This window comes from Bufo bufo (genome assembly GCF_905171765.1).
Source record: "Bufo bufo chromosome 3 unlocalized genomic scaffold, aBufBuf1.1 SUPER_3_unloc_5, whole genome shotgun sequence".
NCBI lineage: Eukaryota > Metazoa > Chordata > Amphibia > Anura > Bufonidae > Bufo > Bufo bufo.
This window is the reverse complement of record NW_024399990.1, coordinates 31690-57143: the sequence shown is the minus strand read 5'-3', so window position 1 is coordinate 57143 and position 25454 is coordinate 31690. Positions and strand designations below refer to the sequence as shown.

The 25454-nt window shown below is 48.3% G+C and overlaps 1 protein-coding gene across 2 annotated transcripts; it reads left to right on the top strand.

The window, feature by feature from the left end:
• Positions 1-9830: 9830 nt before the first annotated feature.
• On the top strand, positions 9831-23923 carry LOC120982836 (oocyte zinc finger protein XlCOF22-like). 2 transcript variants are annotated; one of them, XM_040413019.1, is made up of 8 exons: positions 9831-9913; positions 13068-13271; positions 13384-13551; positions 13626-13749; positions 13866-14003; positions 14120-14217; positions 15509-15569; positions 21744-23923. In XM_040413019.1, the coding sequence occupies exons 2-8, from the start codon at positions 13164-13166 to the stop codon at positions 22940-22942; spliced, it is 1896 nt and encodes a 631-aa protein (XP_040268953.1). In that variant the 5' UTR covers positions 9831-9913; positions 13068-13163; the 3' UTR covers positions 22943-23923. The 2 variants fall into 2 exon arrangements, with proteins under 2 accessions (XP_040268953.1, XP_040268954.1); XM_040413020.1 differs by having other exon boundaries at positions 9844-9913; positions 13098-13271.
• The last annotated feature ends 1531 nt before the right edge of the window (positions 23924-25454 follow it).

Genomic DNA, 25454 nt, shown 5'->3' with positions numbered 1-25454 from the left:
AGACGGGATGTCTTCTAGCTGAGCTGGACTGAAGGGGCTGATGCGGGCAAGATCGATGATGTGCTGGTGCTCCTCTGTTGAATCAGTAAGATCTATAGATTGGAAGTGGGCATCCGCTTTGGTGGTATTGTCAGCTGGCCAGAAGTGTAGAATGATACTGAAGCGTGCAAAGAACAATGGCCACTAAGCTTTGGCGAGGGTTGAGTCGTTGAGTTGATTCTTGTAGGTAAGTTAAGTTCCTGTGGTCAGTGTAAATAATAACACGATGACAATCACCTTCTAGCAGTTGACTACTTCAAGGGCCATATTTATTGCAAGCAATTCTCTGTCACTAATAGAATGATTACTTTCTGCCCTGGAGAAGACCTTCAAGAAGAAGCTGCAGGTGAGCATCTTGTAACATTTTTAACATAATCTGACCTGGATTGTGTTTCAGGCATAGATATTGGGTATACATGACCACGTGGTGCAGTAGTTCCTGGGATCAGGTCGATGGGACAATCGTAGGAATCATGTGATGGCAGAGTCTCAGGTTCCCTTTTATTGAAGACATCCACATAAGGCCGAATGCACGCGGCCGAGAGAGGTCCGTGGTATGCCGGGCTGGATTCCTGTTCAGAGCAGGAGCGCACTGCGTCATTGGTTGCTATGATGCCGCCGCTGCACTACAGTGATACACTCATATAGTGTATTACTGTAGTGCAGCGGTGGCATGAAGCGCACGGCGTCATAGCAACCAATGACTTCGTGCGCTCCTGCTCTGAACAGGAATCCAGCCCGGCATACCACAGACCGCTCTCGGCTGCGGAACACGGTCGTGTGCATTCGAACTAACTGGCATATATAGGAGGTAGACCTTGAAGATTCTGAGGAACTGGTGGAGCTCAGGCAGGCTGACTTGATGCCAGACGAGATTGACAATCAGAACCCCAACGCAGAATCTGCATTGACCTAATCTAGAACAGGTCTGTACGAACAAAGCCAAAGCAGTCAAGGTAGGATAGGATTGGAACATACACGAGGAACACTGAATGAAACTGGAAGCTCCATCGCATGATAATGTAATGTATGGATTTCAGAAACACCATCCCATTGATAGATGTCCTCTCCAGGCACACAATTGCTGTACACTGTCGGTTCACCAAGGCCTGATATAGAAACTTTTCTGCTGAGTCCAGGACGGCCTTCACGGTAAACCAAGTCTCTGCAAGACAAAGACACAGGAAGTGTTGGGAGAGCTTGTCTTCACCTAGGGTCATCTCTTCAACCACCCTAGGTTCTGGAGTTGAGAGGACATGTGGTCTAAAAAAGTCGCAAGTCATGGCAACTGCATCATTTAGGCTACTTTAGGCTTTTAGGCTACTTTTACACTAGGGTTAAGCAAAAACTATTGTGTCAGAGAAAACGGATCCGTCCCCATTGACTTGCATTGTGGGTCATGACGGAAAGCAAACTGCAGCATGCTTCGGTTTAATCTTCAGTATGAGAATGTATAATGGGGTGGAAAAATAGAATAAACACTGACAAAGAGGCCATTTGGGCAAATGCATTACATTAGTAAGTCACTTGTATTAGTTTTAAGCAGTATAAGGGCCATTTGTTGAGTTGAGACAATCTCTTTAAGAGTGTAACCAAGAAGAACTGTGCCTTTAAGAGTGTAACCGTCAAGCTTGAACCTCTTTATGAGAAAATTAAAATGACTTTGTTTTGCACCAGGCTGTGTCTCCCTGTCCATTCCTGCGCCATTCTTCTTCTATGCTCCAATCGCCTTATAACCCCGCACTTCACAGACATGACGTCAGCGGGTAGGGCACGTCATCGCTGCCAGAGGTTTTTAGTAAACAAAGGTATTTTCCGCTTACTCCATGTGTTATATACACCCTCCAGTCCTTCATACACCCCTGGAGGAACACAACCCTCGCAGATACTTATATGTAACATGATAACATACCTCCCAACAGTCTTGGATTTCAGTGGCTGTCCCGCGAGCCGGTACGGGGGAGGTATGTCCCGCTCTCTTCCATAGGAAGCAGAGACAGCTGCCTGTAATGACGAAGCAGAGAGGTCGGTTCCCTGCTTCATCATTCCTCTCCCCCTGCCGGTGCTCCACACTTCAGGTCTGTGTAGGGGGCGGGGCTGGCCGGCAGTCAGCTGGGCTCCTCTTCCACAGACCAGAGCAGCTGATGTGGATCCTGCTGCTGTAGGAGGTGAGTATGTGGAGTTTATTTTCCGCTTTCTGTGAGGGGGCACATATCTGGGCATAACTACTGTGAGGGGGGCACATATCTGGGCATTGTTATTATGAGGAGGCACATATCTTGCCCTAATCTATGAAGGGGGCACAATGCTCACATAAATACTGTGTGGTGGCATAAAGGGGGAATAATTACTATGTGGGGGTATTTAGGGGACTGGGTGGAATTCGGTGTTTAGTTATGTTTTGGGCGGAGTTAGAGTCGTGGTGCAGAAAAAATGTACCACGCTGCACAGTGTCCCTCTTTCTTCTTTTCAAAAGTTGGGAGGAGGTATGTGATAACATAGAGGTGACATGAAGATACAACTACACATTGCACAGAGGACACACACAGCCGCCTCCTTCCCTGGAGACCAAGCAAATGTGGGCAGTAATGTGTATGCACTATATGTATATCCAGATCCCACCAGTCTACACTAACCAGCTCACAGCCAGTACCAGACGATTAGTCCATACAGAGACCCCAGCACATATAGCACATACACCATACAACCACACACTACCGATATCTATACGTACACATATAAAGTCTGCTGGGAGATTATAGTTACACACATATCTGGGCATAACTATTGTGTGGTGGTAGAAAGGGGAATAATTACTATGTGGGGGCATGTGACACGGCGCGCTTCACACCACACATAGTTTTCTTCTTTTCTAAAGTTGGGAGGTATGCTATAATGTGTCCCCAGAAACACTCCCCTGAGGTAGATGACCCCCCTCCTCCTCGTAGTAATTTGGTGTGCACTACAATAAGTGTCCCCGAGAAACACTCCCCTGAGGTAGATGATCCCCCTCCTCCTCGTAGTAATCTGGTGTGCACTACAATAAGTGTCCCCGAGAAACACTCCCCTGAGGTAGATGATCCACCTCCTCCTCGTAGTAATCTGGTGTGCACTACAATGAGTGTCCCCCAGAAACACTCCCCTGAGGTAGATGATCCCCCTCCTCCTCGTAGTAATCTGGTGTGCACTACAATAAGTGTCCCCGAGAAACACTCCCTGAGGTAGATGATCCCCCGCCTCATAGTAATCTGGTGTGCACTACAATAAGGGAGTTAAGACAAGTCTGCCAGGCCGCCATCTTTCAGACTGCCCCCGATGACCCCATCTCCCTCACAGGAGGATACCCCTTAGTTTCCCTTTTTTTTTTTCCACAAAATTTTCTTCCTTTTGTTGTAGAAATATTAATAGTTGTAATTCGCTCACATCAAACTTTGTGTAAAGAAATAGGTAAATCTCTATTCCCTCTAGCACTCCTCCTCCTCCTGCCCAGCCTGTTTCTTTTATTTAATCACAAAAGGTGTAAAAAAAAAAGGGGCGGGCCCATAAGAATACAGGAAGTGATGACATACAGGAAGTGATGACACAGGAAGTGATGACATACAGGAAGTGATACTTGTCAAAGGACAGGGAAGGGCCTCAACATGGCCGGACAGACAATGCACACGCCCCATCCCTGTATAAGGAAGGATGAGTCATGTCCATTGTCTGACCAGCCAGGTGGCCGCCCATCCCCCATCACTGTCAGCATGGATCCCATTCAATACTGCTCAGAGTGACCAGTATCTAGTAAAGATCATTCTACTGGTTCTTATAGGTTTGAGACCATCTGTGGGACATTGCTACGGCTATTGTCAGTATACGGTACGAGTATACCGACAAGGCAGTTATGTATTCAGAAAGGGATAGCGAAGCCGCAGCAGAGGTATAATATGTATCTCTCGTTATGCAGACTTCACTTCTCTAATGTGTGTAGACATTTGAAGGGAAGAACCCCAGCGCATTGCACTTAGTGCTCACAAACGCCCCCCTACACACTGAGAACACGTCTCCAAGCCCGTGAGAAGGTTTTCATACTGACGGTTTTACCGCTGGTCCCGATTCAACCCAAGTGCCCTCTGCTAGAGCGTTCCTCGGCTAAATCCAACACAGGGAGACAGATGACTATCTATAAAACACACACATCCTAAGATAAAATGTCTGCATAATAAAATGTCCACAACACTTTACACTTCTTTTCCACCAGTTCGGTGTAAGCCCCTCCCCTTCCAGTCATGTGACTTCTGTCACCGCTCCTGCAGGTACGGGTCCCTCCTAGTAGTCACCACAGAGCAGGCCGGAGAAGATCCTGGAGCTCAGTCCTAACCGGCAATGAGACGCATTTCTCCATCACTGCCGGCCAGAGGCTCCACCAGTCTACACGCCGCCCGCTGCGCGCCTCCTTCACCGCTGGACGCGTTCAGACTGGAGCTCAATATCGTACTGACCGCGGATGATGATTTCCTATTATATCTGCAACCAGGTCTGCACGTAGACACAGGAGCTGACAATCTAATCCTGTACAAGTAGGGTAGGTTTTCAGAGGAAGTTTTGAAGCAGATTTTTCTGCAGGAAGGAGAAGTAGAAGTCCTTCCTTTATATTTCAGATCTCTATGGAATCCATTTCTGACTTAAAAAAAAAAAAAAAAAAAAAAAAACCTGCACAAAAATCTGCCTCAAAACGTCCTCTGAAAAGCTTAGTGTGAACCTAACACTGACATGTAATGCTCTGCATCCCTCCCTCCAGTCTCCTCTAACATACAGTCCCATGTAAATAACATTCCTCCAGTCTTCTCTCACATACAGTCCCATGTAAATAACATCCCTCCCTCCAGTCTTCTCTAACATACAGTCCCATGTAAATAACATCACTCCCTCCCTCGTCTTCTCTAACATACAGTCCCATGTAAATATCACTCCCTCCCTCCAGTCTCCTCTAACATACAGTCCCATGTAAATAACATCCCTCCCTCCAGTATTCTCTAACATACAGTCCCATGTAAATAACATCCCTCCCTCCAGTCTTCTAACATACAGTCCCATGTAAATATCACTCCCTCCAGTCTCCTCTAACATACAGTCCCATGTAAATAACATCCCTCCCTCCAGTCTTCTAACATACAGTCCCATGTAAATAACATCCCTCCCTCCAGTCTTCTAACATACAGTCCCATGTAAATAACATCCCTCCCTCCAGTCTTCTAACATACAGTCCCATGTAAATAACATCCCTCCCTCCAGTCTTCTAACATACAGTCCCATGTAAATAACATCCCTCCCTCCAGTCTTCTAACATACAGTCCCATGTAAATAGCATCCCTCCCTCCAGTCTTCTCTAACATACAGTCCCATGTAAATAACCTCTAGAACTCCACCTGTGGTACAACTATGACTCCTAGGATGTACACTTGATTGGCTGTTCTCAGAATTCAATAGAAATGAATGGAGAGTCATAGTTGTAACACAGCTGGAGTGCCAGAGGTTATTTACATGGGACTGTATGTAACTGGGGCTGACATAGTAGCAGGTGAAATGCACCCCCCAGAGAGGCCGTACAGCCTCAGTGCAGGGCTGATCGAGTCTGTAGAAGACCGGACAGCTCCTGCACTCTCTGGCCCCGGCGGTCACATGACCACCGGCCGGGACAGGAAGCGCATAGCGTTGAGCGCTGTGTATACAGCGATCTAGAAGGCAGGGACACCTGGGCACTGTCCCTGCTGTCTCTAAGGGTTGCCCTGCTGTCCCCCACCACTCTCTGAATCGACGTTCCAGAGAGTCACAGATTCAAGGAACGTGCCAACGTTTGATGCATTTCTGGCACATATTGTTGTGTGAAGTTTTAAACCTAATTCTATTACGAGCTGCACACGAGATCACTTACCTCCGCAGTATCAGTCCACCCATAGGTGCCGGAGGGCAGCTTCAGGGAGGATTGCACGGTAAGTATTCTCTTGTCCCTGGACTGCAGAGGCACCGCTGCCACCAAGAATATCTAAGCCTAGAGCATCAGCAGAACCGTGTATTCCTAGCGGAACATGCTGAGGGTCACTTATGATGGGCGCTAACCCAGATTCTGGTGTAAAAAAAAAGTCCCTATTTTGCGACTTTTAAAACTGCACTGAGGGAGCGATAGTGGCCGGGCATTGGGCCCACACATTTCTATCTTTTATGCCTGGAAACAAGTGAAAAAGTGGATTGAAAACTACTCCAGGCACAGGGACCGCCAGTAAGGTACAGAATTCATGACAAGGCAGGAGTCTCGTCATAAATTCAGAGCTTTCTCCGCCAGCGCGTGAGAAGACAAGGACTATCCTCTCAAGCCTTGTCAACTAAAAAGGAGGGCGACTGCATTGAGCACTGAGGAGAGCAGCAGTGCTCCAAGTGCTAGGCCCGCCCCTTGGTAATGCATTGAGCACTGAGGAGAGCAGCAGTGCTCCAAGTGCTAGGCCCGCCCTTGGTGCTCTGACTGCCTCATCTGCATAAAAAGGACACATTTTACAGCAGCTGTTTAAGATAACAAAAGAAATTTATTGTTTTACTCAGCATGATCAACCCTACCAGGCCTGGTTTAATAGGGTTGATCATGCTGGCAGAGGCTTTTTAAAATGTTCTTGGTACAATGTGCCCGACGCTTGGAGCCACGGCTGGTGTCCATTCAGTGGAGCTAAGCAGCAAGTCCCAAACATGGATATTCCCGCTAGATTTCACGCTTTGCAATGTACAGGGTGAAACCAGCGGCAAACCCATATCCTGAAGTACTGCATCTGTATGAAATAAAAGACACAAGAAACGGCTGAGTGTATTCCCTCTACGTGGCCAGCACAGCCGCCCCTTTATAGAACAAGACACAGTCCACACACGGCCGATTCCACGTCCAAAGTCATCAGCGATCCTCCGGCGGCAGGGGTCTACGTAGTGCGGGGGCTGTGCCCAGGATGGACCAGGCGATGAGGTGTCCGTGTAGATGAAGGGGAACAATTAACTGCAAAATAAAATAACAGAGTTCCATCAGACACTCGTCTCTGCACAGCTCCAACCTGGTGGTGGCCACCTCAAACGGGTAGAGGAGAAGACCATGAGGTGGGCAGAGCCCGCACAGGTCACAGCGGATGGTCAATATTTCTAAATCTGACCTCCAGTGGAAGCTTTGTGGCCCTTTATCCACGGGTATTTAGGTCGCTTTGCCAAAGGCACTGGTTGTGGTCGGAGGCCACAGTTCTGACCGACTCCTCCATTTTGTCACAGTCCATCTTCATAAATGGCCAATAATCTAGTAACACGTTCACTCCAGTAAAGCAGAGGAGACGTCGGGCTTGCCCTCACCAACCTGTAAGTAATCAGGCTACTCAGAAGGTAAAGGGGTTATGACCCGGGCACCTCATACAGGTTATACTTACCCCGCTTCTGGGCACATGTGGCACTCCCGATTCCCATGTGGCTGCCACGGCATCTCCTCGACACGTGGATCAAAACATCCGTCGAGGGGGGGGGGGGCAGCCAAAAGCAGGCCACGACGGGGACGAGCGTTCCTAGCATGGCGAGTGACACTAGGGAGGCTCTTCCCGTCACGGCCTGCTACTGGCTGTCCCCACCATGTCGCCGGATGTTTTCATGCAAGGATCAGGAGCGACGAGGGTGCCTGGAAGCGGGGCAAGTCGAGTTGTTGCGATACCAAATTTTTGATTCGATTTCGATACCATAAAAAAGTATTGCGATACTCGAAACCACGCGGAACAAAAAAAAAAAAAAAAAAAAGCCACGTGCATTCCGCATTTTAAAAAACGGCGACTTGCGCAGTTTTTATTTATTTTTTCTGTTTCGGCGTTCAACGTGTCGATTTTCTGACGTGGCGATATGTGATATGTTTATATATGAAATTGGGAAAGGGGGTGATTTATACTTTTTATTTAATAACCATTTCCCCCTTAGGAGATAGAACCTGGGATCTTTTAATCCCTTGTCCTATTCACCCTGATACAGCTCTATGAGGGTGAATAGGATCTCACACTCTCCCTGCTGCCCTGGGCATAGTGCACACAGCAGCAGGGAGGTTACCATGGCAGCCAGGGCTTCAGTAGAGTCCTGGCTGCCATGGTAACCAATCGGCACCCCGGGATAAGACTGCTGGGGCTCCGATCAGAAACTGCAAAATGCACCACCAATGAGGAGGAGGGGAGGGGACCCTGTGGCCACTGCCACCAATGATAATTAACCCTTAATACAGGAGGCGGGTACTGGCAGCAGAACAGCAGCAGTTAACCCCTCAGGTGCCGCACCTGAGGGGTTAACTGCCGCTGATCGCAGCTCTCCGTCAGGGTGCCGGCAATGTGATTCTGCTGCCGGCACCTGCCTCCTGTATTCAAAGTTAAAGACGACCTTTCATGGGTTCGGACTTTGTTAAGTTAGCAGGCTGCATAGAGCGGCGCCCTGGGATGTCCCTGCACTTGCTATTATTCCTGGGCGCCGCAACAACCCTAGGGGTAAGTATAACCTATATGAGGTGCCCAGGCATTGGGGGAGGGGTCATTATAGGGGTTGTATAACCCCTTTAAGACATTTATAGGAATACAATTAATCTAAGTAATTCTGCAATGCACTGTGCATTTAATAACTGGAGAACACTTAAAGGGGCAGTTACTGCCAGCGCCGCTGCCTTCTCAAACAGCTGACTGGCGGGGCCCCCGGGTGTCGGACCCCCACCGATCAGATGCCGAGGATAAAATCATCAGCAAAAAGTTGAAGAAGAACTCCTCCAGCTTGATCGCGTGGTGACATCATCACACTTGAGCACAGGTCCTTCAAAATCGAGAGGAACGACTGCCTCTGCACTGGAAAGGCCAAGCTGCACCGTGCGCCCATCTTTTAATTGCTGCAGCCGATCACTGGCTTAAACAATGTGAGCAAAGGGATCGGTGAAGCCAATGATCGGCTGCAGCGAGTAAACAGGGAATGAGCAGGTAGGTGACGATTCCTTTATTAACAGGGACCCCCACGCTGCCCTATTCACTGACAGCAAGCATAGCCTGAAGGACTAAGGAGCAGTGACAAGTGATGGCGGACACTTACCGGCCGCCTCCTCTCCTCACAGGCCCCGGCTGCGGAGCCATCAGGTTCGATGTCAAACATGTTCCTGGCCCGCCCAGACCCGGCAGCGAACATGCCGAGGTTCACCAGCAGGTTCCTGTGGAGAGGAGACACGTCAGCCCCGCGCGGCGACCCCCGGCCCCGCCCCCGCCCCCACCCGCTGCTGCTGCTGCTGCTGCTCACCGGCGGAAAGTCGTTCCTGTCCGTCATGAAGCGGTAGGTGCGCGCACCCAGCCCCGGCGCCCGCGCTCTTCTCCACGCTGCCCGGCGCCATCACGTCCCTCTACAAACTGCTTCCGGCCCGAAGGTCGCAGATCCCTGCAATTATAACGACGGTCACACCTCCCCAGGGTCACCATGAGCAGGAGGTCCCGCCCCTTTTAGTGACATCCCAGGGTCACATGACCAGTAGGTATTGAGCAGGAGGTCCCGCCCCCTCCCAGTGACATCACACCTGCCAGGGTCACATGAGCAGGAGGTCCCGCCCCTTCCAGGGACATCACACCTCCCAGGGTCACATGAGCAGGAGGTCCCGCCCCTTCCCAGTGACATCACACCTCCCAGGGTTCGACAACAAAACGAGCAGGAGGTCCCGCCCCTTCCAGTGACATCACACCTCCCAGGGTCACATGAGCAGGAGGTCCCGCCCCTTCCAGTGACATCACACCTCCCAGGGTCACATGACCAGTGTGTTTAGATTAGAGCAGGATGAGGTGTGTGAAGTAGAGAGGATTCTGGAGTGGAAAAGTGAAGGGTAAGTGACCGGAGATCCTGTCCTGTGTCCTGCACGTGTGACTACAACCCCCATCATCATGCTGCAGGATGAGCACTGACTGGAGCTCCTAGCTGTGGATGTGGAAGCTGCCAGTAGTGGAGGAGAGGAGCAGGAGGTGACTGAGGAGGAGAGGAGATCTGTGAGCGAGGGGCAGGAGGACATGGTGAGGGGCCCGTAGCAGCAATGCCACAGAATGGACCTCCAGTAGCTGTGCTGCAGGAGAGGAGAGACCCCCAGGAGAGGAGAGACCCTCCCCCCCCCCCCCCCCAACAGGAGAGGAGAGACAGGAAAAGTGCAGGAAGCGGCCACAATACTGAGGACTGAGGAAAGCTGCGGAGACGTGACACAGGAGAAGTCCTTCTACATGACCACCGCCAAATGCAGATGGTCAGGAGGGGCTCAGAGAAGCGGGGGGGATCAAAGTGAATGATCAGCATCAGAAACATAATCAAAACATAAAGGGTAACTCCGAAAGTGTCTAATATTAACCCCTTCACGCATTATGACATACCTGTGAGGGGATGTATGGAGCGGGCCTCTGTAGAATCTGAGGGGGCGCAGTATGTGCGGGACAGAATCGGAGGGGCGCAGTATGTGCGGGACAGAATCGGAGGGGCGGCAGTATGTGCGGGACAGAATCGGAGGGGCGCACTATCCGGGGGGACAGAATCAGAGGGGCGCACTATCCGGGGGGACAGAATCGGAGGGGCGCACTATCCGGGGGGACAGAATCGGAGGGGCGCAGTATGTGCGGGACAGAATCGGAGGGGCGCAGTATGTGCGGGACAGAATCGGAGGGGCACACTATCCGTGGGGACAGAATCGGAGGGGCGCACTATCCGTGGGGACAGAATCGGAGGGGCACACTATCCGGGGGGACAGAATCGGAGGGGCGCACTATCCGGGGGGTACAGAATCGGAGGGGCGCCACTATCCGGGGGACTGATGCTGTACCATCCAATGTAACCGTGTGCCACCTGGTTTTGTGGAGCGATGTCACGGCAGCCGGGCCCCCGTTATGGAGAGGGATTGCTCCGTATTATTGGCCGGACGGCCGAGGGGTTTTACTGTATTTCTGTTTGTGTTTTATTTGACAGTGTGAATAACTCCTGTTTTTGCACTTTATCCTGCTGTGTCCCTGTCTCGTTGCATTGCTACCACCTGCCGACCTCAGCACATGCCTACCACATATGGTGGCTTGGAGCAAGCGATTGCAGTGAGGCACATACGTGGTGAAGGTCCCGGCTCACTGTGGCATCGAAGCCACAAAGCACAGCCATGGACGAACTCGTGAACCATCAGAGAGACCAACCGCCTGCTGGCCGAGCAGATGTCACCGGCAGGGCTCTGCAGGAACATCACTGTGGAAGGCCTCGGAGCTACCGCAGCGAACGAACGGCTCCCGTGGTCTCAGCGTGGATGAGCTGCTTGGGCTCTCAGGATTTCACCGCTTAGATGCCATGGTCGCACACAATTGACCACAGCATCTGAGGGGTTAAAGGTCCATGATCGCTGTTATTCTCGATCACAGACAATGCTTACGGGCGTCTACAGTGTAAAACAGCAGGCACCCGGCAGCTATGGGGCTTACAGCTTCTGAGGGTGGAAGCATGCCTGGTACAGGAGGGCACGATATGTATGTGGGCAAACCACTGAATGGAGAATGGTGTGGAGGCTCCAGAAGAGGAAGCCCAGACCAGCGCGGTGGGAGAAGGTACAGCATCGCTACGTGTGGGCATTGCTTGTGTGTGATGTGTGCCCGCTGCCTAGGGAGTCGTGTGACCTGTACCGGAATGTAAACCAAGTGAGGACCCGGAGCACAACAGGTGGACCTCGGAAATCCCACCACATCACTGCTTAAATAGAATAGAGTCCCTACTCTGGTAACAGAGGTCAGCTAGGGCGCTGCGCTGTGTGAATGCACCCGTATGATGCTTATAGAGTTAAAAATGTGGACTAGAGTTAGGAATAGGAACCCCTGAAGAAGCCTTGGGAGGCGAGACTGGTCGGGAGCTTCATCCTGAGAGGATTTCCACCATTTTACTAGCAGATGTCCATCCTGTGAGCATTCGGAGTACATACGGCCGGCTGCACAAGGTTCTGTCTCTTTGTGTCTCCATATTCCTGTGACTGATGGAAGAGCTTTATCCAAGAACGCAGCTCCAGCCAGCAAACGGCGACCTGAAAGTGTGAGGGGCTGCAGAGTGGCCACCTACAGCAACATCTGGAGATCCAAGTCTACAGGAGGTCATGTCAACCAGGAGGCTAGTAAGGGCACAGCGCCTGCACTGGTGCTGAGAAGATGGCTCCTTCGGAGACTCGCCCATCCTGGGTCCTTACTTGGTTTATGGTTATCGGTTTATGCTCTTCAGAGAGGAACGAGACCCATTTGGTTGTTTTCTCTCTGTTTTTACCATATTTGTGTGCCAAAGGGGGGAAGGGGGGTGAGCAAGACAGAAAAGAAAGAAGGCAGAAGGAGAACTGCGGTGAAAAGGAAAGAGACGAACGGAGGTGAAAATGAATGGAAAGAAAGAACCAAGTGGGGCAAACTAGGAGAAAATAAGAATACAAATATATATATATATATATATAAAACAAGGAGAGAGAAGTGAGAAGAAAGGTAGAAAAAAGAAGGGAAAACAGAAGAGAGAGGGAAGGAGAAAAGGGAAGAGAGAAGGAATAATATAAAGGGAGAAAAGAGAGGAGGTGAGCAAATTGTTAGAAGGGTGAAGAGAAATGGGGAACATGGGGGGTGGGGAGAGCCCACAAAAAGGAAGAAGGGAAAGAAGAGAAAGGGAAAGGAGAAAAAATTCTAGTCTAGGGATAAAGATTGGGGATTTCTTACCCAATTCCAGCGCCCCAATAGGAACCCCACCTCATTTAGTCTAAAAAACAAGAAAAGTGTCATTAGGATGACAAGACGATTCAAAATGTAAAAAACAAATCTCTACATATCATATATGTCGTAAAGCAACATCACTAGTAGAGAGCATCGATGGAAATCCTATCTGAAGGAAAAATGGGCACAATAAATATATGTCATAACCTATTGATGTCCCAGATGGAAACGCCTCTATAAAAAGAAAAAGTAAACGCGCTTACACTATAAACCCTGTGAGTGTTTTTCTTTCAGGCCTGGGATATGAATTAATACATTTTACAGGCGCTGAGGGGTAGAGGACACCGGCCTTACATACAGGATTCTCACAGATAAAGTCTTCGTAAGACGATGGTCCTTTCCATCAATGACCCAACAAGGATGGAGAAGGACAGAAGCCACATGGCTGCAGAGATATTAGACCTCTCTCTAGAGATCATCTTCTTGATAACTGGAGAGGTGAGAGTCTCACATGACGTCACTCTTATCTCTAGTAATAAACCAGGTAAATGTCTGGAAAGGTGGAGGCTTCTTAGAATCTCTGTAGTGATCGGCGTCTCCTCATACACAGGATTACACAGTAGTGAAGAAGTCGTCTGATGAGTGTGTGACACCCCGTGTGTCAGGAGGACGGAGCAGGACCCAGAGCCCCATCACCGAGCCTCCACCTCATTCACTGATACATGAGCAGAAGATCCTAGAACTTACCAACAGGATCACTGACCTGCTGAGCGGAGAGGTGAGCGCTGCTGGGACATTGTACAATAACGCCAAGGGAGATGTCTGGTTATGACTGTATCATTGTGTTGTCAGGTTCCTGTAAGGTGTCAGGATGTCGTTGTCTATTTCTCCATGGAGGAGTGGGAGTATTTAGAAGGACACAAGGATCTGTACAAGGACATCATGATGGAGAATCACCAGTCCCTCACATCACTGGGTAAGAGGAGACCTTCTTGATAGAGGAGAGTCCAGGTTTGGGGGTCACCTAGACTCACCCCTCATCTGATCATCACATATAGACAATGTATTCAGTCTTTGTGTATATTCCTATAGATAGATCCAGTCAGAGAAATCCACCAGAGAGATGTCCTAGTCCTCTATGTCCCCAGGACTGTCCAGAGGAGAAGCCGAATGTCCCACTGGATCATCGGGACGTCATGATGGATAATCACCAGCCTCTCGCATCACTGGGTAAGAGGAGACCTTCCTCATAGAGGAGAGTCCAGGTTTGGGGGTCACCTAGACTCACCCCTCATCTGATCATCACATATAGACAATGTATTCAGTCTTTGTGTATATTCCTATAGATGGATCCAGTCAGAAAAATCCATCAGAGAGATGTCCCAGTCCTCTACATTCCCAAGATTGTCCAGGGGAGAAGCAGAATGTCCCACTGGATCATCAGGTAGGTGAAGCTGAGTTTCCTGTAGATCCTCTATAGGTTGATGTAATGAAGCTTTCTCCTCCTCTTCTCCAGCAGTGGTGGACACCTCTTTTGGTCTGAGGGCCTCACTGTCACATTGCTGTATTTCAGTCTATTGGAGATGGTTTGCATCCTCCCTCATTCAGTTCTATTGATTATCGGCAGCACATTCCTGATCACTCGGTGAGATGTGCTGACGAGAATTGTACGGCTTTCATCCTGATAAAATATGTACATCAGCCGACAAATGAGTGATTCCTTGTTTATCAGTGACACAATTATGCGGGTCAGATATCGGGAATGATCGTTCCTGTGGACACCTGTTCCCAGTAATTGGCTGAATATTGTGCAGTGTAATAGGGGGTTAAAGGGATTTCCTGGTAAAAATGATTTTTTAACAAGTTCCTGCAGCATGGCCCTCAAACAGTAGATTTATACTGACCTGCTCCCTGCTCTCCGGTCCTCTATGCTGCCCCTAATGTCTCCACCTTCCGGTCCTCAGCTGGCTGTGTACATGGTCACATACTCGGCTCCAGCCAACAACTGGCTTCAGCAGTGATGTGGTCACAAGCAGCATGTCACTGGTGAAGCCATTGGCTGGAGCAGAGTGTGTGACCATGTCCATACAGGGACCAGGAGATGCAGGCGGCGTGGAGGACTGGAGCAGCAAGGAGGAGGTAAGTAGGAGTTATGTACATCAAGAGGCATTGACTCAGGAGTTATGGACATAATCTTAGGGCAGCTTTACATGAGGCGATGACCACTACGATTGAGCGACAAACGAGTCGTTTCTTGGTGTGGTGAACGTTTCCACAGTGACCCTTTAGACGCGCCGATTATCATTCAGAAAATCGTTATCCCGATCGCATATTCCACCGTTTGTACAGGAGACCGGGGCATTTACACAAATGTGACCGTGATCGTGCAGTGAACGATTCCTGTTTACATGAAATCACTAACGTTTAATGATGATTTTTGTGTCAACACAAACAATCCAACCGTGAAATCTTCCGACCGTCGGTTGTCCTTCATTGATTTCACACTGCTCGATAATCTTGCCGATTCGCTCAATTTAAGGATAATCTACACAAGAATCGCCTCGTGTAAAGGTTACTAGTTTACTAATCATTAGTGCAGCCTCATCTAGAATGTGCAGTTCAGTTCTGGGGCCACGGGCGTCTAAGGGGGGGACAATGTATAAATATAGAAATGCTATAAATACACAGTTAGGTCATCACAATTTTCTCGTGTCCTTCATGTGTGATCCTTGCAGGAAAGTGATGGAAGTGGAAGGACGAGTGGCCTGGAGAACCCCACATCAGTGTCAGCGACTGGTAAGAGCCTTTCATAAATCCTGTGTTTTCTTCAGCCCTTATACATTGCAGACTGAGTTTACAGGAAACCTTCTCCCTCCTCCGATGGAGGAGATGTAGAGGGAGTAGATCCCGGCTGATCGTTCCTGAGTTCCTCGTCCAGTGAGGTGGATCAGTTGATGTCCACATGTTGTTTTACTATAAGGCTCGGAGGAATATTATTTCATATTTTCTCTTCTCGGCCATTTCAGGCTGGAGATATATGGACTGTACATGTCTTTATTAATGAAGTAACATATAGGAAGTCCAGAAAAATGTCTTCTTTATGATTATCATTACTGCGTGTCCACCTCTGTATTTCAAACAAGGGGACACGGGCCTCCATTCTTGTGATGAGCAGGAGCCCCAGCAGTCGGATCACCACTGATCAGACACTTATTTTCTAATCTATGAATAGGGGAAAGTTGTAGTGATGGGACAAACCCTTTAAGAAATATTGTACAATGTGAAGTCTGAGGAATAGAAACACGAGGGGTCGGTTACAGGTGGTCTATCTGAAGAGGGGAGGTTTCTGATGGATGGGTAGATTGTGGTAGAGACTTCCCGAGGACGGGATAAGCCCAGGTGAAGCCCTGGAGGGGAGGATGTGAAGGGGTAAAGTAGAGGAGCTCAGGGGCAGAAGTTATAATGGGGTTGTTAATAAATGTCTGGAGGAGCCGAGCTGCAGTGAGGTTTGTAGGGATGAAGATGGTGAATTAGATTTGGTAATTGGTAGAAGTGACGGGGATGATAAAGAGAAGCGGCAATAGATGGACAGGAGGAGAGATGGACAATGAGGAGGGTTAACGACTATCAGGTTTATTTGTTCTGAGCAAAGTTATCAAAAATCACGGACAGTTTAGAAAATCATATATTTCTATTATACTAAAGGAACAATACATGCAGTATAATTAGGACATCAGCCCCACCCATCTACCGAAAGAAGAGGGAAAAGGCGAAGCAGGCGACCAGATCGTTGTTACAAATCTGTCATTATATTTGCATTTGTCATAAGGTTTTTCATATTTCATACCGCACTTTTCTGCTGTTTCTAGCGTTCTAAAAAGCCGTTTCATCCTTCATATATTTCAGAACAGATTAGGCTTCGTTCACATCAGCGTTCAGCCTTTCTGTTCTCCTGCTCCTTTATAGGACCAGAAGAATGGAAAGGACTGATCTGGCACATAACTGAGCCGAACGGAGCCTAAGGACCCCATAAACTATAATTGGGTCCATTAGGTTTCCGCTCAGAGGAAGATTTTGGAGTAGAGTCAAAAGTTGTGCGTGCAGGACTTTTGTCTCCGCTTCAAAATCTTCCTCTGAGCGGAAACCTAACGGACCCCATTTTATTTTTATGGGGTCCTTAGGCTCCGTTCGGCTCAGTTATGTGCCAGATCCGTCCTTTCCATTCTTCTGGTCTTATAATGGAGCAGGAGAACAGACAGCCTGAATGATGATGTGAATGAAGCCTTAGTTCCAGCTCTGAAGTCATGAATTTAGCCGCATTTAACCAATGATGTGTGTAACAAACGACAATTTGTAGAGTCAATAGGGGGATTTCATACGTATACGAACCACATCCCCTAATACACAGTTTAATGGATTTAGGGGATTGCCACCACTACTTCTCTCTGGAACCTGAAGCAGCATCTGTCCCCATACACATCAGGCATCAAGGAGATTCCCTTCTCTTAAAGGGTTTATCCCATGAATAATGTAAAAATGAAAAACAAAGCTAGAACCAGCTCCGTACCTCGCATGGATCCAGAGATCTCCACATTCATTGCCCTGCTAGATTTATATGATTTATATCAGGCTGGCAGAGCAGAGGCTCAGGAGGTGTGTCCATGTTCTCCCTATCACAGTTCAGGAGGCGTGTCCATGCTCTCCCTATCACAGCTCAGGAAGCATGTCCATGCTCTCCCTATCACAGCTCAGGAGGCCTGTCCATGCTCTCCCTATCACAGCTTAGGAAGCGTGTCCATGCTCTCCCTATCACAGCTCAGGAGGCGTGTCCATGCTCTCCCTATCACAGCTCAGGAGGCGTGTCCATGCTCTCCCTATCACAGCTCAGGAGGCGTTTCCATGCTCTCCCTATCACACCATGCGGCAATTCTGCCTCAAAGAGCGCTGGCTTCTGAGCCCAGCTGCCTATTTAAGGACAGCCAGGTGCTGCCAAAATCCGGACCAGCATTTAAAATCCAGTCCGGTATTTGACCTCACCTGGCTGTAAATCAGCCCAGCAGCACATGCTGGGAGGAAAATACCTGTTTTCCCAGACCAAACCTCTCACTGTGTCACATACACCCCTTTGTTCAACCCTCAGGGGGTGAACACACTCCAGTCAGTGTACCCGGGACAGGGCATTCGCATTTCCCTGTAACCGGCTTGCCCTGTGTTCCACCGAAAACTTAGTTTTGTAGGGAGAGAAACCATCGGGTCACCCGGGCATTTCTGTCCTTGGCCTGGCTCATCCACTTGAGAGGGGACTGGTCGGTCACCAGGCGGAATTTTCTCCCCAATAAATAATAGTGGAGAGATTCTAGTGCCCACTTGATAGCCAGGCACACTCTCTCCACTATACTATACTGGGTCTCGGCTGGGGTAAGCTTACAGCTGAGGAAGACAATGGGATGCTCCTCCCTGTTGACTTCCTGAGACAGTACAGCACCGAGGCCTACTTCGGAGGGATCGGTCTGTACTACGAACTCCCTATTGAAGTCGGGTGTCACCAAAACTGGTTACTCGCACAGGGCCGACTTCAAAGTGGAAAAAGCCTCTTCCATCCGCTCATCCCAACGAACCATCACTGACTTGTGTTCCTTCAAGAGTCCTGTCAAGGGCGCTGCTAGAGTAGCAAAGTGGGGAACAAACCTCATGTAATAGCCCACCATTTCCAGAAATGACTTTATTTGCCTAGTGGTGACAGGTCGGGCCAATTCCGTATTGCCTCTATTTTGTTCACTTGATGACTCAGTGCCCAATGACATACCCCAGGTACTTAGTCTCTTCTAACCGTATCACACATTTTTTTGGGGTTAGCGGTTAGGCCAGTTTTCTGAAGGGAGTCCACTACAGCCTGCACTTTGGGTAGGTGACTTTCCAGTCGGTACTGTGGATGTCAATATCATCCAGGTAAGCCGAAGCGTGCTGACGATGTGGACGAAGCACAATGTCCATTAGTCGCTGAAAAGTGGCGGGGTGCCATGCAGACCAAAGGGTAAGACCTTATATTAATATGGCCCTTCAGGTGTGATGAAGGCAATTTTCTCTTTGGCAGCCTCTTTTAAGGGCACCTGCCAGTAGCCTTTCGTGAGATCCAAAACAAAAAAAATACCGGTCTTGTCCTAACCTCTCGATGAGCTTATCCACCCGGGGCATGGGATACGCATCAAATTTGGAAACCTTGTTAAGTTTTCGAAAGTCGTTACAAAACCGCAACGTCCTGTCCGGCTTGGTTATCAATACTTTAGGACTGGCCCACTCACTTTTTGACTCCTCAATGATGTCTAGCAACATTAGCTGCACCTCCTTCGATATGGCTTGTCGCCGAGCCTCAGGTACCAGTTATGGTTTTAATCAGACTTTTGCCTGAGGCTCAGTGACAATGTCATGGTAGATTATGGAAGTGCGAGAATACATCCGTGTTCCGACTAATGAACTCCCTGGCCTCCTGGGTCTGTTTAGTGGAGAGGCTGTCAGCAATTTTTACTGTGGCAGCTGCCTCTCTTGCATCAGACAGAGGGGTCGGTACCTCTTCTCCTAGAAAACCCGGCCACGGGCTGTCTTCTGTACAGGTTTCCCTATCTTTCCACGGTTTGAGTAAATTCACTGGGTAAACCTGCTCCGGCTTTCGCCACCCTGGCTGGTGTACCTTGTAGTTTACATCTCCAATTTTCTCGAGTACCTCGTAGGGCCCCTGCCACCTAGCCAGGAACTTACTGTCCACGGTCGGCACCATAACCAAAACCAGATCACCCGGGTTAAATATCCGGACACGAGCCTGCCGATTATAGACCCGACTCTGGGCTCGCTGAGCTGCCTCCATATGTTCCCTAACAAGAGGCAAAACTATCCGATCTTGCATCTGGGTAACGTACTCAATGACACTTTTATGTGGAGTGGGTTGTTGTTCCCACGCCTCTTTGGCCACGTCCAAGAGACCGTGAGGGTGTCTGCCATATAGCAGTTCGAAGGGCGAGAACCCAGTAGAGGCCTGGGGTACCTCTCGCATTGCAAACATGAGATAGGGCAGAAGGAGGTCCCAGTCCTTCCCATCTTTAGACACTACCATTTTGACCATATTTGGTTAAACCTTTCTACCAGACCGTCCTTTTGCGGATGGTAAACGGACATCCGTAGTTGTTTTATGTGCAGCAACTTACAGAGTTCCCTCATCACCTTGGACATAAAAGGGGTCCCTTGGTCGGTCAGAACCTCTTTAGGTAGTCCTACTCGGGAAAACCTCTCCATTTACTCCTTAGCTATGAGTTTGGCCGAAGTATCTCACAGTGACACCACCTCCGGGTACCGAGTGGCGTAGTCTAGAATGACTAAGGTGTGTTGATGCCCTGTGGCGGACTTCGGTACTGGGCCTATGAGGTCCATAGCTATTCAGTCAAACGGTACTTCGATAATCGGGAGAGGTACTAGGGGACTACGGAAATGTGGCTGGGGGCTAGTTATCTGGCAGGTCGGGCAAGACTTACAAAACTCTTCCACTTCTTTGAATATGCTGTGCCAGTAAAACCGCTGTAGAATACGATCCTGAGTTTTCTGCAGCCCTAGGTGACCCCCGAGAACGTGTTGGTGGGCTAGATCTAACACAAGCTTGCGATAAGCCTTAGGGACCACCAACTGTTCAATAGGCTCACCCCGTAGTTGGTTTACCTGATACAACATATCCTCATGAACCACAAAACGGGGAACCACTGACTCTGCCCCAGGTTGTTGTGATTCACCATCTATTATTAACACATTTTCCCAGGCGCAGGATCGGGTTGGGTCCCGACTTTAGGCGGTACCAAAATTATCCCTGGAGACATTGAGGTCTGCCAATTCAGGACCCGGCGGCAAGTCCTCCACGTCTCCCACCATCACACTTAGCGGGGTTGTCTCCCTCTATTCCACCGAAGTGGCGGTCACTCCTACCGCTGGCACTTCGGTCTCAGGTTCCCAGGGTTCTGGTCTCCCCCCTGAGCTGTGACACTCTGCTAGGGTTACCCCTGTCTCATGGGTATCAGTCACTCTCCTAGCAGGCCACAGTGCCGGGAAGTCTCTCCCTATTATGAGTTCATAATGTAAATTAGTGGCGACGGCCACCTCATGGGACCACCTGCCGGCCACCGATGGGAATCCTCCACTCAGAACCCCTGATAGATGGCCATTAATACCAATGGTTTCCATGTCATTTAGGTAACAGTGTCCACTGTAGGGGACATGTCAATGGCTTTCCCCACCAAAAGTTCCAGTCTGAAACTCCTTTCCATTCTTGTAAGTGGTCGTCTAGTTTATAAGTAATTAGGGACCGGTTATTGGCACTTTATAGCAGCGGTTTAATGGGTAAGAATCTGGGTAAGCTTTCTTGTAATCAGTGTATGTAGAGGTGAGTTCTTCAAAATTCAATTCGGCTGCTTCGCCAAATTTTACATTTTGTAAGTAGAGGGCCCAACGCTGCCCCTATCATTCAGATGCCATGTTCATTGCTGATCGCGACATCTGAGATAACCATTGAAGGCTGCCAGGGGTTAATCATTTTAAACAACATTAAATTGTACTTACCTTATCCATTCGAGGTGAGTTTTCACGCGGGATCTTCAATCAAGATGGCCGTGGTGGCTTATTTGCACTCAAACGCATATGAGTGTGATTATTTTTTTTTATTAATTACCATGACGTATGAGGAAATTCAGCTTTGCAACTAATCAAATTTTCCCTGAAATTCAAATCGAAGTCCACTTTTTATACTTCGATTCACTCAACACTAAATGTATTAAATTTTTTTTTTTAATTAGGAATTCTAATAAATAATATTTGTCGATTTTATGTGAAGCTAGAAAACCTCTTCTCTTCCTTTCATGACTGTATTTTGATGTATTTTCCTCATTGTATGGATAGAAATGATAAAGTATGATGAAATGTGTTCCTTTTTCTCAGGTGACAACAGAAGGAGAGGCTCAGATGGACTTCTCCTTTTATCGCCCAGTTATGAAGTAAAAGATAATCAGTCACAGATTAGCAGGACAAGACTGGGTGAAATGTTTTCATGTTCTGAGTGTGGAAAACATTTTACAGAGAAATCTCATCTTTCCGCCCATCAGAGTATTCACAGAGATGAACGTCCATTTTCATGTTCAGAATTTGGGAAATCTTTTACCGAAAAATCAAATATTGTTAAAGGTAAGAGGATTCACACAGAAGAGAAACCTCCTTCATGCCTGGAACGTGGGAACCGGAGTAAGCTTGAACAACATCTTGTGAAACAGCAAAGACGTCCTAAACGTGAGAAGCTATTTTCATGTCCTGAATGTGAAAAATGCTTTAACAAAACAACAAATCTAAGGGATCATCTAAGAACTCACACAGGAGAGAAGCCATTTCCATGTCCAGAATGTGGGCAATGTTTTAGAACTCAGTCAAATCTTGTTATGCATCGGAAATTGCACTCAGGAGATAAGCCATTTTTATGCTCAGAATGTGGACGATGTTTTATAAAGCAATCAAATTTTGTTAAACATCAGAGAATTCACACAGGAGAGAAGCTATATTCATGCTCAGAATGTGGGAAAAGCTTTACAGCTCAATCAAGTGTTGTTGTGCATCAGAGAATTCACACAGGGGTGAAGCCATTTTCATGCTCAGAATGTGGGAAACGTTTTGCCTTTCATTCAGGTCTTCTTTCACATCAGAGAAGTCACACAGGGGAGAAGCCGTTTTCATGCTCGGAATGTGGTAAATGTTTTGCCCATAACTCAAGTCTTGCTGATCATCTGAGAACCCACACAGAGAAGAAGCCATTTTCTTGTCCTCAGTGTGAGAAGGGTTTTGGGAAGATGTCAACTCTTGCTAAGCATATAAGAAATCACACAGCGGAGAAGCCGTATTCATGCTCGGAATGTGGGAAACGTTTCCGATATAAATCAATTCTTGCTAAACATCAAATAAGTCACACGGGAGAGATGCCGTTTCCATGCTCTGAATGTGACAAATCTTTTCGCTATAAATCAAGTCTTGCTAAACATCATAGACGTCACACAGGGGAGAAGCCGTTTTCGTGTCCAGAATGTTGTAAATGTTTTAGCTGTAAAGCAAATCTTGTTAAACATCAAAGAAGTCACACGAGAGCGAAGCTGTAATTGTGTTCAGAAGGTGGGAAATGTTTTCAACGCAAATCAACTTTTGTGGGACATCCGAGAATTCACATGGGGTGAAGACATTTTTTATCTTTTGAATGTAGGAAATATTTTACCCAGAATTGTGTTCGACATAGGAGAAACATTGGGGAGATGAGGGTGTGCCCGGTAGGTATTAATATCAGAGCCACATAATTGCAGCCTATTGGGGAAAGTTGGGAGGGTTTACTCCCCTCAAAAATTGGTTAATCAAACAAGAATTAATCAAACAAGAATGTTTTTGTGGGTAAGAATGGCTTAGACTTGTTAATTTTGGCAACAATGTGTCCCCAGCAGAATAAGACTACTGTGTGGACGGCACAGGATGGGCTGCGAACCTGCACAGATACTGTGATTAGCAAGAAAGTATTGTAAAATACAAAAAAAAAAATGCCCAATTTACAGACCCAGCCCTGGATTAAGGCAGTGATCAAACTCTGGATCAACAACGAGACTGCAGCTAGAGGGTTTTCAAAAATTCTCTTTAATTCAAGAGTTACAATGGGGGGGGGGGATAATCATTCATTTATAAAGATAGGGAGTTTAACCATTTCAAAAGGTGCCATTTGCCCCCCTTCCTGACTGAAAGCCTTTCCTCTTTTCTTTTAGTACACGTATTTTTTATAAAAATGTTTGTAATAATTTTTATTCAAAATTCAATATAACAATGCAGAATTAAGCAGTGACATCATTAATTATTACCCCCCTTTTTTCCCCTCCCCATTCCCAACTCAATAATCCCAACTCCACCCTCCATCACTAGCGATAAAAATAAAGTAAAATAATTAAATGGAGAGCGGGGGGGATCCTAGACCGGGGCTCGACAAATCCCAGGTCGCCATGGCGATCAGGAATTTTGTCCTGGCGCCTGGGTATTTGCCCCTGCTTAAAAATAGGTCCAGCACACCAGCAGCCGGGCGCAGCGACTGGAGGGTTAAGACCGCGAGGCTAACAATGTGACAGACGGTGCACATGACGGGTTAAGCCGAGTGACATCGCTCCCTCTCCCCGCTGGATGTCAGTGTCAGCTGGCCGTGGAGTGACACACTACATGTACGTGGCAGCGCTCACCTGCCCGCTAGGCGCTCTCCACTGCACGCCTCATGTCCCGGGAACGGCGCAGGTGACTATGACGAGGTTTCCGTTTTCCTGTACGAAGACTCTTCCAGCGTTTCCCGGAGAGGAGCCGTCATACCAGTGTATTACTGTACTGCGGCGGCAGCAGGAAGCGCACGGCGTCATCGCAACCAATGACGGCGTGCGCGCAGAAGAAATCCAGGCCGGTATCACACGGTCTGTGTTCCAAGGACGTGTGCATGAGGCTTAACGGACTCACAGGACTCCGAGATCCCTCCGACAAACAGGACCGCAGCCCCACCCCATCCTCATCACAGCACGGGATGTAGATCCAGCAAGAGCTGGAACCAAATCCCGGCCTGAACTCAGTGCGCGTCCACAGCGGAGGGAGCACAAGGACAGCCCCGGAGTCGCCGACAACAGCGACTCCATTATCCCCCGGACAGGACAAATAATCTGGGACAGCAGATAGGCAGTGATCCCGCAGTGACGGCGGATACAGGCGGCAATGAGGGACAATTCTCTTCATCGAGTCACAAAATAAGTTTACAAGAGAAGAACTAGGAGATGAATGATGAGCCCGGAGCAAACATCCTGGGGAAGGGATCTCAGTTCTGTCAGCTGCAGCGCAGGGATTATACACACAGTGACGTCACAGCGCAGGGATTATACACACAGTGACGTCACAGCGCAGGGATTATACACACAGTGACGTCACAGCGCAGGGATTATACACACAGTGACGTCACAGCGCAGGGATTATACACACAGTGACGTCACAGCGCAGGGATTATACACACAGTGACGTCACAGCGCAGCGATTATACACACAGTGACGTCACAGCGCAGGGATTATACACACAGTGACGTCACAGCGCAGGGATTATACACACAGTGACGTCACAGCGCAGGGATTATACACACAGTGACGTCACAGCACAGGGATTATACACACAGTGATGTCACTGCACAGGGATTATACACAGTGACAGCGCAGCGATTATACACACAGTGACGTCACAGCACAGGGATTATACATACAGTGACGTCACAGTACACTGATAAACCCTGAGGAGATGCGGCAGACAGTGACGTCACAGTACTCTGATAAACACTGAAGAGATGCGGCACACAGTGACGTCACAGTACACTGATAATAAACAATGCCCATGTTGTTTGGTTCTAGACTTCTTTATATGTTAATTTAATAGGTGTTATTTTTGTCGCTGAAAATAAGGCTTTATAAGGTGTAAAAAAAAACATACACCACCACAATGGATTTGAAATGAAACGAACAAGATGTGCTTTACCTGCAGACTGTCAGCTGTAATTTGAGGTATTTACATCCAAATCAGGTGAACAGTGCAGGAATTACAGCAGTTTGCACATGTGTCTCCCA

Coding starts and splice junctions, on each gene's coding strand:
- LOC120982836 (XM_040413019.1), top strand. CDS start 13,164: ATGGTCCTTTCCATCAATGACCCAACAAGGATGGAGAAGGACAGAAGC. Junction 13,552..13,625: donor CTGACCTGCTGAGCGGAGAG/GTGAGCGCTGCT, acceptor TTGTGTTGTCAG/GTTCCTGTAAGGTGTCAGGA. Junction 14,004..14,119: donor CCAGCCTCTCGCATCACTGG/GTAAGAGGAGAC, acceptor ATATTCCTATAG/ATGGATCCAGTCAGAAAAAT.